The sequence below is a fragment of the Phocoena phocoena genome, chromosome 11 (assembly GCF_963924675.1).
Source record: "Phocoena phocoena chromosome 11, mPhoPho1.1, whole genome shotgun sequence".
Lineage (NCBI taxonomy): Eukaryota > Metazoa > Chordata > Mammalia > Artiodactyla > Phocoenidae > Phocoena > Phocoena phocoena.
Window position 1 is genome coordinate 70,168,426 of NC_089229.1, and position 20,018 is coordinate 70,188,443.

The following is a 20,018-nucleotide window of genomic DNA, read 5'->3' on the forward strand; positions in this document are numbered from 1 at the left end:
GAGAATAGTAAGAGATTGCTACCAACTGTGGAAACCTTTGAAAATGTAATATAAAAGTAAAATAAATTTATTGCTTCATCTTATATGCGGCTTCTGTGTTGTCTTCAAATCTGGCTGAGTTATTGCTTGTATAATATATACTATATTTTTAAACTTAGTTTTTCTTTAACTATCATGGTTAACTCTGAGACTTTGGTTTTGCTTTTGATGAAGGAGAATCAAATATTTTGTGGAATGTGCTTTTACTGCAGAAAAGATGATTCGATATGAGAATTTTAAGAACGACTAAGATTTCATTTTGAAGTTGGTATTGAAAGTTGGTATCTTTTAAATTTATTTATTTACTTATTTTTAGCTGTGTCGGGTCTTAGTTGCGGCACATGGGATGTTTCGTTATGGTGCCTGGGCTCTTGGTTACAGCGTGTGGGCTTCTCTCCAGTTACAGCACGCAGGCTCAAGAGCGCATGGGCTCTGTAGTTGTGAAGCGAAGTCCCTTGAAAGGATCTTTAAGTGATTTATAAGTCACCCAAGGAAAATAAAATACTAGTGTTTGAAACTAATTAACAGATACATCAAAACAGTGTGTTGGAAGTAAAGTTATTCCCTTAAACTATGTTGGAAGGCATTGATTGTGTGTGTGTGTGTGTGTGTGTGTGTGTGTGTGAGAGAGAGAGAGAGAGAGAGAGAGAGAGGGAGAGAGAGGGAGAGAAAGAAGGAAAGAAAGAGCGAGGAATTAATGTTTTTAAAAATCCCTTGAACAGGGACTTCCCTGGTGGTCCAGTGGTTAAGAGTCCGCCTTCCAGTGAAGGGGATGTGGGTTCGATTCCTGGTCAGGGAACTAAGATCCCACATGCTGCGGGGCAACTAAGCCCTTGCACTGCAACTACTGAGCCCGCACACCACAGCTAGAGAGCCTGCGTGCCGCAACTACAGAGCCCATGCACTCTGGAGCCCACACGCCACAACTAGAGAGCCCACATTGTCTGGAGCCTGCGTGCCACAAATAGCTCACGTGCTACAACTACTGTGCCCATTCACTTGAGCTCACACGCCACAAGTAGAGAGCCTGAGCGCCACAATGAAAGATCCTGTGTGCCGCAACTAAGACCCGATGCAACTGGAAATAAATAAAATAAAACAATAAAAAATAGATATGTGTTGAGCATTTAAAAAAATTTTTAAAAAGTAAAAATTACTTGAACACAGACATAATTCAAAAAGAGATCATCTTCAGCCTGTTATATAAAATGCTTAGTTTTTTCTTCCTGCAAAAATTGTGAATGCTCTGTAGGAAATTTAAATCAACAATTCTGTTTAAGCAGCAGTGATAGGTAATACTTAAACTGAATTTGAAGCAATTCAGTGTCTTGAATTGCACTCGGGATGCTAAAGAGTAAACGTGTTCATTATAAATTTTCATATCAGAAAATCAGATTTTGCTTTTTGTAATGATTATTTTAAAAATCCGCACTGGGGCTTCCCCGGTGGCACAGTGGTTGAGAGTCTGCCTGCCGATGCAGGGGACACAGGTTCGTGCCCCGGTCCGGGAGGATCCCACATGCTGCGGAGCGGCTGGGCCTGTGAGCCATGGCCCCTGAGCCTGCGCGTCCAGAGCCTGTGCTCCACAGCGGGAGAGGCCACAACAGTGAGAGGTCCAAAAAAAAAAAATCAGCACTGGATATGTATTTATCAAAATATTTTATTACCAGGAATATTGAATCTATATAGATAAATATTTTCTAATTAGTTTTTCACATTGGTCTGACTTGGATTGTAAATATTTTCTGTTATACATACTGTGGTAATAAAATTAGTGCTTAATTTTTCTGAGTTTAACTTGTTTAGGGATTGAGAGGATTTATACATTAGGTCAAGCTGATGGAGGCGAACAGTTTGTAAGGCTCTTTCCACTTTGGTTTTGTGGTTGATATCCTTATAACTTCAATTGTCCCTCAGATCTTTACGGTGGAGTCTTTCTAGCATATTGGAATGACTTTAAGATTTTGAGTGAAAACAAAATGGTGGGAAAGAAGAATCTAACTTTCTCTTAAGTGTGTATGACATACAATGTATAACATCTTAAATTTTAACTTTTGAAAAATAATCTGTTGGTTTATGATTTTGCAGAGAAAGAGAAACAAATCTAAACCGAGTTCTTTTATTTTTTATTTGTTTTTTTATTTTAGCTTAACAGCTGGTCATTTCTACAAACATTTAATTATTCATTATACCCGATAACTTTTCCAAGTGAGAATGCAGCAGAATGGAAAAAGCTCTTTAAACCGTGTGCTTCCCAGAGATTGTTCTTGCCAGTAAGTTTTTTCTCCAGTGTTTTTTTGGTTTGTTTGCATGTTGCTGTTACACACACAAGTTAATGAAGAGTTCCATATAGATCAGTTAAATAAACACACATGTATGATTTTCCCTTTGAACATTAGAAGAAAGAAGAACTTCCCATAGAACAAATAAAAGATAGAATAAAAGAACCTCTGTTAAAAATGAAAAATGTAAATAATTTCTGCTGAAATACTATTTCTTACATTTTAATTTATTCAGTTGCTATAAACTTTCATCTCTAAGAAGGAGTTAGAGGTCATCAGGTCTTAATGGAGCCAAGTCTTTGCCAGGAGGAATGCAGTGGCAGGATCACCTGCCAGGTGCAGACTTCATTTATAATTTGGGAAATGAAGTAGATCATTAGATAATCATTTCTGTCTTAACAGCAAGCCAGTTCACCTTTTCTAGCTGATATTTTAACACAGACACAAAATTTGAGCCACGTGAACTCGAAGGGAAATGGGAACCATTTATTCAATGGGGCTGTTCTTTGGTGGTGGTCTCTGGTGATAAACCCTGATTATTTCTTTTTAATCTAAAAATATTCAGGGACTTCCCTGGTGGTCCAGTGGTTGGGACTCCAAGCTTCCACGCAGGGGACACGGGTTTGATCTGTGGTCAGGAACTAAGATCCTGCAAGCCGCATGGTATAGCCAAAAAAGAAAAAATAAATAAAAATATTCAGAAGCCAGCTTACCTCTTCCATTTTGAATTGAATTCACTGATAGTTTTAAAATTCTCAGTAGTTGTTAGAACCACTGTAATGTTTAAAATAGTTACAGTAGTTAGAAATACTGAGTTTAAGAAGCTCACAGGTTTCTGGAAGGTGAATTACTGGGAAGAAACTTAAGTTACTTGTTATTATTAAGTGGATTAAGGCAATTCTTAGTATATTAAGAATAGAGTTTATCAAATCCAGGATGTCAGTTAAAATTTAAAATTAAGTTACATTTTGATAGCTGAGTCTGCCTAACCAGTAGCTTTATTGCTGAGCATAAAAAATCTGGATCCTAGGATATCTTTCTCATTACCTGCTTTCATTGTAAGAAGCACACAAATAAGGGATTAAAGGGGAAAAGCCTAAGAAGTTTTAGGTACTTAATGTAGGCCTTAAATTTTAAAAATTAAAAAAAATCTTATGTTGAATCATTGCAATGTTACATCATTTACTTAATAGTTTGAGTGCCTCTATTCTACCAAGTATCTGTAATGAAGTGCTGGGTATATAGGAATGAATGAAACAGACAGATTGCTTGTTTTCATAGAGCCTGTTGTCTGATGTGGGAGGCTGACATTAAACAAGCACATTATGACATTAAATAAACACAGATATGTCACTGAAAAACAATGATGAAAGAAGCATGAGGTTACAGTCATTGCTCTTCTGTTTTATTCTGCATTATTAACAAGTTTAATTGTTGATGCCTTGATAGGAAATTTGCCAGATCATTTAATGATGTAATCTGGTTAAATTCCTAAATGGAATTTGAATACTAAAATTAAATACTTGAAGCCCGTCAAATTGTCTTCGTCCTTCACTCTTACTTCTGCATCTTTTTAACCAGATCTAAGTAAATTGATTCTTCATTTTTCTAAGTAAAATCCTTTTTTTACTAAGTTTCTCCTCTAAAATAGATGGATTAAAAGAACCAATGTAAGCTCTGCCAACTCCTTGTTCCGCCAAAAGGAACCATAGAAAAATACTGACGTGGTTATTATTTAACCTTATGTATGAACTGCAGTTGGCAGTGGCTCCCAACAGTAACCCTGGAGCTTCCTGTAGTGTCTTCCTAGATTGCTAACAATACAAAAGTCTGTAAACACACATTTGTCTCATGGTACAGAAGCAAAATGTTGATATAAAAACAATTTCCCTCACTCTTCGTCCCGCAAAAAGTGAGAGAGGAACAGACATCCACATACGTACATATCCTTTTAATTGTAGTCTTTGAACAAGTGAGCCTTCTCTATTCAGGCTCTGTAGCCAACTGTCAGATATTTTTCCCCAGCCTGATACTAAATCAGTGGGGGCATGGAGTGATTTCAGCTTCGTAACTGCTCATCTTCGTAACTGCAGGAGGAGGTAGCAGCTTTGAAAAGGAGCAGAATGAAGATCAAGCTCTTATCGTCTTTGTATTCTTAACCAAAAACCGTTAGGTTAACCTAATCATTGAGTCTTACTAATACACTGGGATAGGCGATACATTTAAATTCGCAGGAGTCACATTCTAAAGTATATGGGTAAGGCAGAAATAAAAATGTACCCTTGAAAATTCCTATAAGAGATGCATGTTGGAGGTTTAACGTCTCTCGGAAAGTGATATAGCGAGTCTTCCAAGACAACTCTTGTCTTTTGCCCTTGCTACGTGAGTGCACATTTTCTTCGATTTGTTGGGAGGTAGTAAGCTCAGAAATAAGAGCATGGGTTCTGGAGTTAGGTGGTGTGGATTTCAATTTTGGCTCTACCATTTGCTAGCTGAGCCCAGAATAAGGTAAAGGTGCTGGCCATTAGTGTTACAGGCTGAGGGTACGAGTTGAGAAGATCTTCATTTGTACTGATTAATTTCTGTATTTACCTCAGGAAATTAAGATTCGATATGTCAGTTCACTGAAGCTAATGTTATTTTCCATTATGAAAAACATTTCCACCCTAGTCTTTGAGGCTACTGCTTTTATTTTTTCTTCCAATTTTTAGTACTGAGTTTTTGTTCTGATTTGTTTTTATAGCTTTTCTTCTCTAAAAGTTAATTAAAGAGATTAGCAGACTATCTATATATGCTCTTGTAAAAAATGACAGACTTGGGAAAAACTACTTTTAAAAATTAATGTCAATTAGTTTCTCTCTTAGGTATTTTTTAAATAACGAAAGCCTCTTTCATGTTTTATATTAAATAGAGTTATAGTTAATGATCCAAATATCTTTCCTCACAGTTAATCCTGAAAGAAGTTGACTCACTATTGTATGTCGACACTGATATCCTTTTTTTACGGCCCGTTGATGATATTTGGTCTTTACTAAAGAAATTTAATTCCACACAAATTGCTGCAATGGCACCAGAACATGAAGAGCCTCGAATAGGCTGGTATAATCGCTTTGCCAGACATCCATACTATGGAAAAACTGGAGTGAACTCTGGAGTTATGTTGATGAACATGACCAGAATGAGAAGGAAGTATTTCAAGGTAAGTCACCGATCCAGGTTAACTTATCTCTCTTTTCCCTCCATATTGTTTGGTTTCCAATTTAATTTTGCTTTATTAAGAACTAGATCGAGCTATTCAGAATTTTTCCACTTATGTAGAATAATTGAAGAAAAGTGTGTTCTTAGTATTCTGTTTATTAGAGCATTACAGTCGGTCAGAGCAGATGGTGTTACAGTGAAGTAACAGTGCAGCAAGTATGAACATCACCTTCCTAGATTGGTATTCCAGGCAGGGGTTGCCATTTTGTAGTTGTGCAGCCTCATAATACTTGAATCTAAACTGTGGTACGTCTTGGGGGAACACAGATTGTGGTTAAGAGCTAAGAACCGTTGGCTTGGTTCAGACGCTGAGACCTTGGGTAAGTTTTGAACATCTCTGGGCTTTGATTTCCTCATCTGTGAAATGGGATGATAGATAACAGTACCTATGTCATAGGGCTTTTGTGAGGGTTAAATTAGTTAGAAGGGAGGCTAACACATAGGAAATGTTGGCTATTTTGGTGCTATTGGAAGTTAACTTTAAAAAAAAAGTTGCTGTGTGTTTCTCATCGCTCAAATTGTGGGGTCAGTAGAAGAGTGAGGCTATTTAACTTCTCTTATTCTGCATATTCTGAACACCTGAGTGTGTTGTACTGTTTACCATTTTCATGCTGATGAGTCCTTAAGTCGTTGTAGTCTGGGGGCATTGGGGTCAAGTGGTTTAGCCTTACGTTTAGCTTTGCCACCTGTTCACCACAACCACTAGCCAACTAGTTAACTTTCAAATGTCAGTGCTCTCAGCTGAAAAATAGAGATAATAAATGGACTTATGTAGGTTGTCTATTTAAAAGAGACCCATTCAAAATGCTTAGTACAGAGCATGACACATAGTAAGCACTTCAGTGTTAGCTAAAAGCAGTGGCTTCTGAAACACTGATAGAGACTCAGTGTTTATCCTTTTACATCTAGTTAGTACTAAATCAAACATCAAGGGATAGTATGTCTTTTATGGTATGAATATATATGTAATACATATTTGTATGTGTATATATATTTGTCTGGTATTTTTCTTATGGCTTCTGGTGGACCAGAATTTACACCATTACTTATTACTCCTTTCGGCATGTCTGATTTAAATCTCTTGTCCCTTCTTATCCTTGCTCTAGGCAGCAGTACTGCTTGTAGCGTTCATCACCCACATCTCGCCATTTCATTCTTAAGACAGTTAATACCCATCACTCTTGTCTTCTGTAAAGATCTAGTAAACCTAGGGGTTTTTTTAGCTTTCCCATTTTCTGTACCTTTCTGAAATCTTGATTTCATTTCACTTTTGTCTTCCACAAATGAATGCATTAATGAGGCCAGTGTAACCTTTGCTTTTGCTTACAAGTGAACATCTTTCTTCAATTACCCAATTTTTTAATATATTTTGAGTTTTAAAATTTCATGTACCATAAAGTTTTACTAAATAAAACAGGTGTCATACCATAAGTTCTCTTACTTTTCTGATGGTTAGACTATGCACAGTAATATTATACCAGAAGATGGTGCTGTAAGATTATGTGCTAAGGAATAATGTGACTGCTCAGGAGCTCTTCATTTGAAATTCTTAGAATTATGAGAAGTGTAGTGTTGCAATAACCTTAGAGAAAATTTAGTCTAACACCATTACTTGATTTTTAAGAAAATTTCAAATTGCAGCTATATAGTTCAAATCTCTGATTATTTTTTTTTTTACCTTTTACTTACTTAAATATCATTCTTAAATATGTTTGTTTCTCCCCTTTCCCTTTTCTTTTTGTCTGTGGCATGTTCTAAACCAGCTAGAGATGTAGATATAAGAGTGGAAATAATTTCTAAACTTTCAAGCTTTTGTTTTTTCCTATGTATTAATGACTTAATGAAGAAAAATATGAGGAGTGTGATAGTACATTAATTTAGTAGGCACAATTTACTTCATACCTACTATCCCTGTTTCAAACAGCTCTATTCTTGCCCAGTGGGAACAACACAGATTTACTCTGTTTCTAAATATTGTATTTATGATTGCTGATATGTTTCTACAAAATTTATTGATTTTTAGTTCTGTTTTTCATATATCTTTCTTTATTTTTCCTGATTTCCAAACATACCTTTAGCAAACATTGCCTTGTTTTTTCCTACTAACTCTATAATTTCTGGCACAGATCTTAAATTTTAGAGCTCTAGTGATGTAACTGAATTACTTGTAATAACTTTTCAAACTGTTTCATGCAGATCCATGAATGTTACCCCATAGTGCCTATCACATGAAAAGCTGTAAGATTACCCACTTAGGACAGTGGCCATGGCCATGTTTTAAAGTCTTTGCTTTGCTGTCACGCAGTCCTACCATTCATGATTATTAAGTTCCAACCTGATGTATTATAATTATATATTTTAAAAATTAAAATAGTAAAATTTTAACTTTTTTGTTTTTTTTCTCATAATGCTTGATAGACATTGATATAACACTGGCTAAGATACTGCTTTGTATTTTGTATTATGATTGTATTTGCAGTGTTGAATCTCTATTAAGATATTTCTTAACCTTTTTCTATTTATTAGCTAAAAACCAGAGAATATACAAGGCATCTTGAGAATTTTTTTCTTGTATATTTACTGTACCCTGTTCATGTCGTGCCATATATTACTTTGTAAAGTAATTTTTGCCTGTTTTCTCCATCTGCTGAGGGCAGGGTATATCTTTTATGCAGCTTTGTATTCAGAATATTTAGCATGGAGTCTGGCGTAAAGTAGCAACTCAGTACATAATTACTGGCAGAGGACAGACAGAAGTTTTAGAAACTAGGCCATTAATGAATTATTGAAAAATTAAAAAAAGAGAATACTTACTGTGAGGTGGCTGTGAGGGTCGTTTTTACATATTTGAAAGATGTATGTGATGGAGGGCTTTTACTGTGTTACATGTAGAGCTTAAAACAATATCAATGAGCATCTTACCAAAAGGGATGGAACTTTTCAGAGATTAGGAGAGTAACTAATCTTTGGGAATTGATGAATTCTCAGTTTCTAGCATTGTTGGAACATAATAGGAATAGCCACCTGTCAGTTTTATATTTGTTTGTAACCTAAACTGACGATAATAATGAGTCTGTCTATTTTCAAAAGCATACATAGTTCTAGAAATGAAACTAATTTATCTTAATATAATGCATGTGCATTTTGGTAGGTTTGCTGAAATTAGTAAATTAGAACTACATCTTTTTAAAGAATTACAAAACTACTTCAGCTCTGTCATCTCCCACCTCCTCTCCCTCCTCCAGTCAGTAACTCTTCTTACCTGTTCACTTGATGCCGGTTCCTGTATGCCAGCTGTTGTACTGCACTACTGTACTTTTCAAGGTACTGGACTGTAAGATTAGAAATGTTTTCTTTAAAAAAAAATTTACAAAACTAAATCATGCTTATAAAAATTCAGGCAATTCATTGCATATAGAGTAAAAATACAAGTCCGCCCTTTACACACCACTCTCCTCAGTTTCATTCCTTTGCCCAAATGGCATTATAAACTTTGCTGTGTATTCTTCAGACCCTTTAAAAAAGTATTTTGAAACAGATATACATGTACATTAGCATTTATATGTAGAATTCTTTTATATATCTTCAGTTTGCTTTTTTCACTTAGTAAATATATAAATGATTATGTCAGTACATATAGTCTGTCACATTTAATATGTGTGATATTGTGGAGAAAGAATGTTTTGATTTTATTGTTTGTGTGTACTAGTATGAATATATAGTTACATGGCTGAAAAATATCTCATGTATTTTAATTTTTACTTTCCTCACTGTACCACCAATGTGGGATGAAAATCTTTTCATACAAATTTTAGCCATTTTTGTTTCCTCCTTTGTGAATGGCTATATGGCCATATCCTTTGACTATTTCTGTACTTTGCCATTTTTCCATTTCTGTTGACTTGAGCTCTTTTTATATATGATGCCTCTTTATTAAACTCATTTCTCATAGTTTTCATTGGTTGTCTTGGATATTCTAGGTTGTATCCTCAGCAAATAAAACTAGTGTTATTGCTTCTTGTCCAGTATTTTTCTAGTAGAACTTTTCCGTTACGTGTATTATAAAGGTCCCCCCACCTCCCACCCCTTGATTCTTTTCTTTTTTTCCCTAAAACTGCCCTGGACCTTGTAATTTTATCTTTCTTTTCTTTGAATAGATGTATTTCTTTGAATAGGTGTATTTCTGTCTCTCTATACATTTTTTTTTTTTCATAAGTAGAATCCAGTGAAGACTTGAACATTGACATGGTACAAGGGGTCCACCAGTCCTATCTATTTAATCTGTTTCTGGTCTTGGTCCTTTTGAGCAATTCAGAAGTTTCCTTTTCAGATCCTAAGAACATTTAGTGAACATGATCTGTGACTTATTTCAGAGTCATCCTTTCAATAAAGTATTTTCTTACTATTTCCTTAAGTAAAACTTGTTTCAGTCATTTTCCAGATTTATTTCTGATTGTGTATAGTTTACTGTATTTACTGCATTCTGAGAAACTTCACACAAAGGTAATACAATTATAGCAGATGATATTTACTTTAAATACGTAGTTTTTTTCCCAGGAATTCTGACTTTTCTTTCTCGAAGGATAGATTGTTTATACCTCCATTGTGTTTGTTATATATCCTAGAATAGCTTGTAATAATGTTTTTTAAGCTATCTATGGAGAAGAATCTGTGTTTTTTTAAACATTATTTACAATCTGTCATGAGGGAATGCTTTTCTAAAAATAATGTAAATAAATTACTAGGAAAATATTAGACTAAATAGACATAAAATTGCTATAAAAGTTTCTAAATCTTACTCTTAATTTGTGTACTTAAATCTTGTAGAGGACATGAAAAATTCACTGATCAGCACACTGCAAACTGTACTTTGAGGAGTACGGGTTTAAGTCTGGAGAGTTTCAGAGTCAAATTGGTATAAAAGACTTAGTATTCAACTTCACCCCGGGTTCACATGATCCCCAGCCCTCTTCAACTCTGTTGTTACCTTAGGTATGAGCTATGAGTAGTTCCGTAGAGGCTGAAAAGGCATCTGACGAAATTCAGTATCTATCAATTTCAAATGACCTCTTTGAAATGCCAGTTATAAAGGGTTGGCAAATCAGACTAAGAATAATAATGATCATGGTGACAATAATAGCTAACACTGTGTCAGGTACTTTTCCTAGTACTTTTTATTTATATATTAACAGGTTTGATCCTCAGCAGCTGTATGATAGAGACATAGGTACTGTGTCTAGACATATGACATAGGTACTAAAGCTATCTGCTTTTTAAGATGAGGTCACAGTTATAGTACTTAAACTACCACCTACTTTCTCTTTCCCTTTCCTCCCCAACATCTGTTAGTTTTATCACTTCTTTGTGCAGCTTCAGATACCTTCTTTTGTTATCTTCTGCACTCCAGCTGGACAGTTTTACTGACATTTACGTTTACATTAGGGTCACTTGGTTTTGAAACAGAAGTTTACACTTCTGGGCTTCCCTGGCGGCGCAGTGGTTGGGAGTCTGCCTGCCGATGCAGGTGGCACGGGTTCGTGCCCCAGTCCGGGGGGATCCCGCGTGCCGTGGAGCGGCTGGGCCCGTGAGCCATGGCCACTGGGCCTGCGCGTCCGGAGCCTGTGCTCTGTGGTGGGAGAGGCCACGGCAGTGAGAGGCCTGCGAACCGCAAAAAAAAAAAAAAAAAAGAAAGTTTACACTTCTCCCCTTGCTCTGTAACAATTGCTAAGGGAAGAATGGGGAACTGTCATTATGCTGCCGTTTTACACCTGGAAGCCTGAGAATCTCATTAATGTATTTACCAACAGAATGATATGACCTCTGTGCGACTACGATGGGGAGATATACTTATGCCATTGCTTAAAAAATACAAACTGAACATCACATGGGGTGATCAAGATCTGTTGAATATCATATTTTTTCATAATCCAGGTAATCATTTAAATTTATTCTTTGCATTTGTAAAAAAAATCATAGTTAATATTTAGTCAGAACTGGAGAAATGCATTTATTTGATTTTGGCTTATACTAATGGCTATCACTCTTTTTTTTTAAGACAGAGTAAACTAAATTTAAACTAAAATTTTGCAAAGTATTAATTCTGTGGAATTAGGGTATGTTTGCTTTTTTGTTTTGTCTCTGCCTAGAAAGCCTTTTTGTTTTTCCGTGTCAATGGAATTATCGACCAGATCATTGCATATATGGAAGCAATTGCCAAGAAGCCGAAGAAGAAGGAATCTTTATTCTTCATGGGAACAGAGGTGTTTACCATGATGATAAGCAACCAGCGTTTAGAGCTATTTATGAAGCACTGAGAAATGTAAGCTTTTTTTAAAAAAATGTTTTTGTGGACATACTCGCAAGCTTACAGAGAATTTGCATATCCTTTACCCTAGTTCATCAGTTATAAACCCAGCACTCCTTCCACATCTAGTTCTGGCACTTGGCGTTCTGCTGTAAGGAAGAGCACTCCCCTTTGCCCGCTTATTGATCTATACATTATCAGTGTGAACTCATTGATATGTATTTTTTTCCATGATTTATAATGCAGTATTCAATTTTATTTATATTGATGCTGAAGTTGTGCCAGATTTGGCGATTGGGAGCCCTTTTGGCTACCTCTTGTGCTCATTTGACATATTCCCATCATTATTTTGAGTACCTCCGCATTCTCTGTCCAAACAAAATATCCCAGGCTCGTCTTGTTATACATTCCCTGCCCTCACCCTGAAATCAGCTGTCAAAGGAACTCTGATACTTATTGCTACAAGGGTGTCTTCCCTTCTAAGCCCTTTCAGCAGCAGAGCTGGGAAATACAAATATACAAACACACACAGTCATGTGCTCACACCAGTGCCTCCAGTTCCATTCCCTTAGGCCCCTTCCTTGCCTTCTCCTACTTTGTTTCTGTTTTATCTCATTTCTTCCACAATTAGAATCCTGGCTCCGAGCATAAAATATTTCCTCTTTTGCTTAGTTCTACAGTACACTTAAACTAATTTCAAAAATACTCCATTCATACTGCTATGTCTGCTCCTCTGTTCTTGAAAAACCAGCCTACTATAAAGGATTTGTTTCTAGTCCTCCCTCTGCCCCTCCCCTGCCCCAGACAAGGGTGTGTACTCAGTACTATGTACAGAAGTTACTTGTGTCAGTTCTTTTCTCCTTCTTTCAGTGTGGTTATTCATTCATTTGAAATACAGTTGTGTTCATGTGTTTCTGTATGCTTTCAGTTTTAAGTTTTTTCCCCTCATCTTTGTTGATGTAACTTTAGTTTGATATGAGGAATATTAATATACTTCAAAAAGTCGAAACTATATAACGGTTTACTCAGAAGTAGCACTCCTTCCCCATCCTTCCACCCCAGGCCCCCCACCCCATTACCAATTTCATTTTCTGGTTTGTCCTTCCTGTACAGGTAGGTAGATACGTGTATGTTTTGTAATTCCCCTTTTCTTACATGGGAAGTAGCGTACTGTTCATCTTTATTTGCGCTTTGCCTTTTTTTACAGTATTCTGGAAATTTGGGCATTTATAAATATTTTCTTCATGCTTTTTTTCTTTAAACAGCTGTATGATATTCTATTTTGTGCATGTACCAGAGTTTATTCAATTAATCTCTTATGTTTGAACATTTTGGTCTTTTCCAGCATTTTGAATAATAAATAACGCAGCAGTGCATAACTTTGCCATACATATATATGTATTGTTGGGAGATGTTTCTTCAGGGTAAATTCCTGGACATGGGATAATTTTAATTGAAGATACCACCTGTTTTCCCTACATGGGGATTATTTGCATTCCCGCCAACCGTTCATGACGAGGCCTGTTGCACACAGCCTCCCTAACAGGGTGTATTATCAAGCTTGAAAAATTTTTGCCATTCTAACGAGTGAGAAATGGAATCTTAGTTTAATTTTAATTTGCCTTTCTCTTATGATTGAGATGAACATCTTTCTATATATTTAGAAATATATTTAGAAATATATAGCACCTGATAGTTCACCCATAGTTCACCCATAGTATAAATATAATAGTATAGTATAGTAGTATACTATAGTATACTATTTATACATAGTATAAATAATTCAGTGGTTTTTAGCATGTTTACAGAGTTGTACAGTCATCACCATGAGGGAGTTTCGGTCTCTACTCCCCACCTCCCCACCATTTGTTGCAAGTTCTTTGTGTATTAAAGATGTTAGTTCTTTTTCTGTGACATCTGATGTAAATTTTTTCCCCAATTTGACTGTTTATGGAATTTTTTACCATTCAAATTTGTTTTTAAAAAATTTTATGTAATCAAATTTAAAACCTTTTTTAAAAAAGTAGTAATTAGAAAGTCTTTCCTTACCTATACTCAGCTTATAGAAAAATTCACCTATATACTTTTTCATTTATTACATTTAGCCTTCTTCTCAATTTGGAATTTACTCTTTTGATAGAGGAATAGATCTAATTTGATCTTTTTCCAAATAGCTGTCTTGTCCCAACACCATTTATTTAAAAGTCTATCTGTAACCCAAAGATTTGAGATACTGACTTTATTATATACTAAAGTTCCGTTTGTAATTTCTGGATTTTCTGTTTTGCTCCATTGGTCTGTCCATTTGTGTACTCTTGCACACTATTTTAATTATAAAGCCTTTGTGCTGTATTTTAATATCTGATAGGGTTACTTCCTCTTCATAGCCTGTCCTTTCAGTGTTTTCCTACCTATTGTATTTTTATTTTTCCACAAATATCAACTCATTTAATTACATAAAAAACTTGTTTTTTTGTTGGGAGTGTATCATCTTCACATATTAACTTAGTGACTGCTGACATTTTAATGGTGTTGAGACATCTTAAGAACAAGGTCTGTCTTTCATTTGTGTCTTTCAGGAATGTTTAATAGTTTTCTTCATACTGTGGATTTTGAACATATCTTAAGTTTATCCTTAAGTATTTTATCTTCTTTGTTGCCTTTGTAAATGGGGTTTTCTCTTTTAAGCGTTTACTTTATATTGAGTTTGGGAAAAAATTATACTGGCCCCACCACCCCAGATGTCTGTTCTTCTCTGTTTTTTTTTCCTTGTTCTTACGGTGCTCTTGTTTAATTAAGGTGGATTGACAGGGGGAGATGATGCATGAACCAGGTCTCTGAATATGTTGGGGACCAAGACTTGGGGCAAATCCAAATAAGGACTGGATTTATGATTTTGCTTAAGGAACATTATATCAGGTGCTATCCATGCAGCTAATTCATTGATACCTGGGGAGAAGTGTATGTGAGCACTCATCTCTCACGTGGGTGTGTTCACTGCTCTGCTAGACTGTGTCTAATCTTATGTGGACGTGAAGACAAAAACATAAGTAAAATAACAGGAGTGGTTTGGTGTAAGCGTGGGGGTCAGGAGAAGAGCTGATGCCCCTGTTTGCTAGATGCTCAGTATCTGCTCGTGACTGCTCTCATTGTTTGCTAGTACAGCCTCAGTAATAGGAATGGGGATAAAGACACTGAACTGTAACCTACTGAGACACAGATTGTACTAGGACTGTGAAAGAGTGCAAGTTTTGCCCCGAAGAGCCAGGGAAGGCTTTGTTGATGAGGCATTTGAAGTGAGCCCTGAAGAATGAGTAAGAGTGTGCCAGGTGAGCAGGCTGGGCCAAAATTGCCTGAGAAAAAGCCTCAGGGGTTATGGAAGGTCCGCGAGGAGGTCAGGCGTTGAGCTGTTTGGGGTGATGGATGAAGGGAGGCAGCAGCAGGGCTGGGCTAGATGCAGTGATGACGTGCTGTGTAAGGTGACGGTCTGCAGTGACAAGGAGCTGAAGTTTTCTCCTGGAAAAATGAGTTTCGCAAACCTGGTGGTAGGCAAAGTGCTGACAGCATTGTAGGCTACAGTTTTAGTGTTTTTGCTAAGTTTCTTGTCCTATAAACCTGAGAGAGAAGGTTTCTGAATACTCAGTTTATCACGATACAGCTACACTCACTGAAGAATTATAAAAGTTAGTGATGTTCATTTTTTCATGTAGCCGACCTTGTATGCCTTCAGAAATCAATATCGTATTTTAATAATGCTTTATCATGGGTTGTCAAGAGGTGATAAAAATGACAAAAGGTACATTTGGGGTTCTGAGATTTTGCAGGATAGAAAAGCACTCCTATAAAAATGTGATTTCTTTGTTGCCTTTATCATTTAAAAAAAATTATTAAGGAATTAAATCTTACTAGTTTTATTTGATCTTTTCTGATCTTCTATAAATGTATACTTTAAAAAAATTGAGTATTGGTTTTAAGCTGATGAATTACACTTGGTTTTTAAAAAATAAATCTTATTTTAAAAACTATTTCAAATACTGAAGTAATTAAAGATTAATGTTTGTTTTGGGTCCATATTAATAGCCATATTACCCATTTTTCAACTTAATGAAGTTAATCAGTCTTTTTTGGTGCTCTTGGTTAGTGTTTTTATCTTGCCTTATCTATAATTCAGTGAGAAGTGTAATTTAAAAGAATTGCAGTTTAGACAAGGGCATTTATGCAAGTTTCAGACAGAAGCTTAGTCATAGCCATCGAATGCTGTGAACAGTAAGGACGTGAACCATTTTTAAAATGTAAATGCATGGCTCTGTCTGCCAGCAAATCAGTTTTTACGGCCCACACATAGTTGTTAAATATTAGTTGCTGAGTGAATAAAAATACTAAGATTAAAAATTGCAGATTTGCAATGGGAACAAAATATTTTATTGCTCTGTGAAATATTTTCTGCTTCTTGTATTTCGTTTGAATTATTAGATTTCTTGGTGTTTCTGTGTTACCTATGATTTACTTCACACCCTTCTTCTATTTGCATAAGATGCAGTAGATTTGCAGAGATGCAGGGGATTCTCGACCATTTCCCTCCTGCACGACCTTCTTGGACATAGTTGACACTCAGCATTTGTCAGATTGAACTGCCTGCCATTCTGCCATACTTTTAAAACATGTTCTGTATTTTGAAAATGCTTTTAATTATCTACTTGTGGTCATCATAGCCTCACTATTTACTCACTGCCTTCAACTGACAGTCTTAGATATAAAACATGACCTTCCTAAAAGTTTGTGTGCTGGGTGCGGTGCCAGTGAAGAGGGAGGGAGTGATTAACTGTGTCAGGAGAGCTTCTCAGAGGAGCTGACTTTGGACTGAGCTGGAAGGATGAGTACCAGGCAGGCAGGAATGGTGCAGACCAGTCAAACGTAGCACTCAGTATCGGAAGAGGCGCACAGTCAGGTAAGGGCACATGTGGCCTCTGGGAAAGGGAACGTCTGGATGTGCCTTCCATGCTGCACAACTCCTGGACACTGCAGAGTCTGTGGCTGGTGGAGGGCGTGACTTCCGGCTGTGTACTACAGGTAGACATCTGGGTGATTTATCACCTTCTCCCGTAAAGGGCAAATTACTTGTGTTATATGTTGGACTAAAAGAGCTCTAATTCATGAGGCACTGTTTTTATTTTGGGAAAATACTCATCAAAAGACTTTCCCAGTGAAGAAAAAAGAAATTTAACCACAAACTGGGATTTAAATCACATGAAAGTGGATGAACTGAATCTCTGGTATTCCTGGGAGTTTACTTTTAAACACCTTTGTTATGTTTTCATTTTTTGTCATTGTAGAGTAAGAAAAAGACCACAGTTTGCTCTTCCCATTATTACTCACCTCTCAGCCACAGTTGTCCAAGTATGTTGCTTATACACAGTGAAATGTTACTTGACAGTATCACTTAATACAGGTGTTAGTTAAACCTTGAGGAAGGTAAGGTAAACCTGACCTTCTTCAGCATAACCCCAGACAAATGTAGACGTGTCTGTATACAGCACAGCACAGTTTACCACTGTTAACAGAGCTGCATCTTTTAACAGAGTTTTTGAAACTGACTTGGCACAGTTGCGTTTGCTGTTTTGGATAAGCAGTGCTCTGCGGTTGTAAAGCTGTTGACTTTTTTTTTTTTAAACATCTTTATTGGAGTATAATTGCTTTACAGTGGTGTGTTACTTTCTGCTTTATAACAAAGTGAATCAGCTATACATATGCATATATCCCCGTATCTCTTCCCTCTTGCATCTCCCTCCCTCCCACCCTCCCTATCCCACCCCTTTAGGTGGTCACAAAGCACGGAGCTGATCTCCCTGTGCTATGCGGCTGCTTCCCACTAGCTATCGATTTCTTTTCGCAGCAGAGGTGGACTCCTGGCTTAGCCACCTAACTAGCATTGTAACTGGGAGGATTCTCCCCCTGCCTTAAGTTGCTTTGTAGATAGTGATGTCCTGTTACATGAAGTTGGTATGAGGCTTAAGTGCATTAATACGTATAAAGCTCTTAGAACAATGCCTGGCATGTAGGAAGGGCCCTCTTTTAACCAGTCCAGCTTTCAGCAGTCTCTCCTAGATCCCTGTGTGCTAGCTGTTGTTACTTTTGTTACGTTCTTCCCAGTTAAGCCTCTCCTCTTTTTGTTTTTTTGGGTTTTTTTTTTGGTTTTCAAAAATACTTCAAGATACTTATCTTCAGTATATGGAATTAGGTTTGAAAAACCACCCCAAGAGTGAAGGTTTCATGCAGTTAATGCTCATAGTTTTCTTGCACTAGAGGCACCCAGGTTTAGGATCTCTTTGCAGCTCTACACGTCCATGTTCTAAATTAGCATCTACGTTCAGCCTGTTCTCCCTAGATGGGCTGTGGCTTCCTGCAGACTCACTAATTGTGATTCAAATGGTGCTTTTATTTCCTCTCCCTCAGTGGCAGCGTAGTGAACCTCAGGTCATATGCAGCCCTCCTAGATTTCAGGTTCTGAATTTCCTTTAGGATTTTGCATTTTTCACTGACTTCAAACTTTTCCCGTAAAATGTTCTGTTTTCAAGCCCCATCAGTCTTTCTGACTGTAGTTGCAAATACTAAATGAAAAAATGTACCTGGTTGAAAATACTAAGCTCACAGGTTATTTGCACTTAACTATTAACAACAGTGTTTTCCAAAATATATTCCTTGGGCTATTAATATATTTTTGGTGAAAAGGGTAAAAAGTATATTTTGGAATTAGTGGGCCAAACAATACCCAACAGATGTATTTTCTGTTTTTATAGTTTTTCATGTGCCACTGTGAATCCCCCCAAGAGTGCTTGATATTTAGCAGTTCTCAAACATCTTTATCCTTGGGATCCCTTTGTGCAGTTAGAGTTCTGTGGGAAGCACTGACCTGTGCTGTCAGTTTGCATTCCTCCCGCTCTGTGCCTCCATCTCACTCCTTCCCAGTCCAGCCTCACCAGTGTTATCAGAGTGATTCTTGGCTCTTATTAGTCTCTCTCAGACACCTCGAGCTTTTGGTTGTCAACCTCACACCTGTCAGTATCTCTGGTCTTCTCTGCCCTTGACCATGTTCTTGCCTCCACGCTCCTCTCTGAAGGGCTCTCCCCAGTACCCCCAGTGAGTTACCCGTACTCTCTCCCTCCTCCTGTGAGATCGTAGTCTGTTAAACTCATTGAAATTATTTGTTGGGCACATACTTTCTGTGAGACTTTAAACGGAGGTTGTCAATGTAAAGTTGATTGAAGAAGAAGTTGTTGGGAATAGAGTGAAATTTTTATATATATCTTTGTCTTATTTTCTTTCTCTAGTGTTCTTTTGAAGATGACAACATCCATTCTTTATTAAAGCCTTTAGAACTGGAACTACAAAAGACAGTGCATACATACTGTGGAAAAATTTACAAAATATTTATCAAACAGCTGACGAAAAGCATACAAGATCGTTATGATAGACCACCAAAGGAAAGGTGATTCTTGGTGACCGCTAAATCAAATGAATTAAAACAACAAAATATCAGAGGATGTGTGTGAAGGAATAGTCTTAGATGAAGTGTTCAGGAAAGAATTATTCATCTTCAGAATAATTTTTTTCCTGAAGAAGTTTAATGAGCAGTATTTTCATGTAATGAAGAATAAGTTGAAGTCTTGGACCCCAACAAGAAGATATTTTTGATTTCTGATGTTTTGTAATGCTATTTGCTATCATTCTAGTATTGATGAAGATATTATTGAATGGTTATAGCCTACAGACTTTGTTTGGCTCTTACTCTCAAGTGGGTAAGAGCAGTAGGGATGTATGGTTGGAGAAAAATGTACCTCATACACAGTGGAAACACTCAAACTGTGAGTATAGCAATAATTTTATGTCAGCACTAACCTCACTTTAAATGTGTGAGAAAAGAAAGTTGTTTACAGGAGCAGAAAATGTTCTGTTTCTAAAGAAATGGGATGTAACTGACGTCACTATCGACAATCTGTGTGTGCCTTTATACATTTCATCTCTGTTTTAAAATATTTTTGTGACAATCATGCTTAAAATTATTTTTAGTTTATAAGTAAACTGCACGTTTAAAATTGAGAGGGAAAACTGAAAGTTTTGATTATTAGTCTCTGTGT

General features: G+C 36.6%; 1 protein-coding gene across 2 annotated transcripts in view; it reads left to right on the top strand.

The window, feature by feature from the left end:
- Positions 1-19,794, top strand: part of GXYLT1 (glucoside xylosyltransferase 1) — a 47,038-nt gene extending 27,244 nt beyond the window's left edge. Inside the window, exons 3-7 of one of the 2 annotated variants that reach the window (XM_065887593.1) lie at positions 2,187-2,312; positions 5,269-5,520; positions 11,387-11,510; positions 11,726-11,898; positions 19,212-19,794. In XM_065887593.1, coding sequence (XP_065743665.1) covers positions 2,187-2,312; positions 5,269-5,520; positions 11,387-11,510; positions 11,726-11,898; positions 19,212-19,373 — 837 coding nt within the window. In that variant the 3' untranslated portion in view covers positions 19,374-19,794. The remainder of the gene's footprint in view (positions 1-2,186; positions 2,313-5,268; positions 5,521-11,386; positions 11,511-11,725; positions 11,899-19,211) is intronic. The other variant, XM_065887592.1, reaches the window with a different exon arrangement.
- The last annotated feature ends 224 nt before the right edge of the window (positions 19,795-20,018 follow it).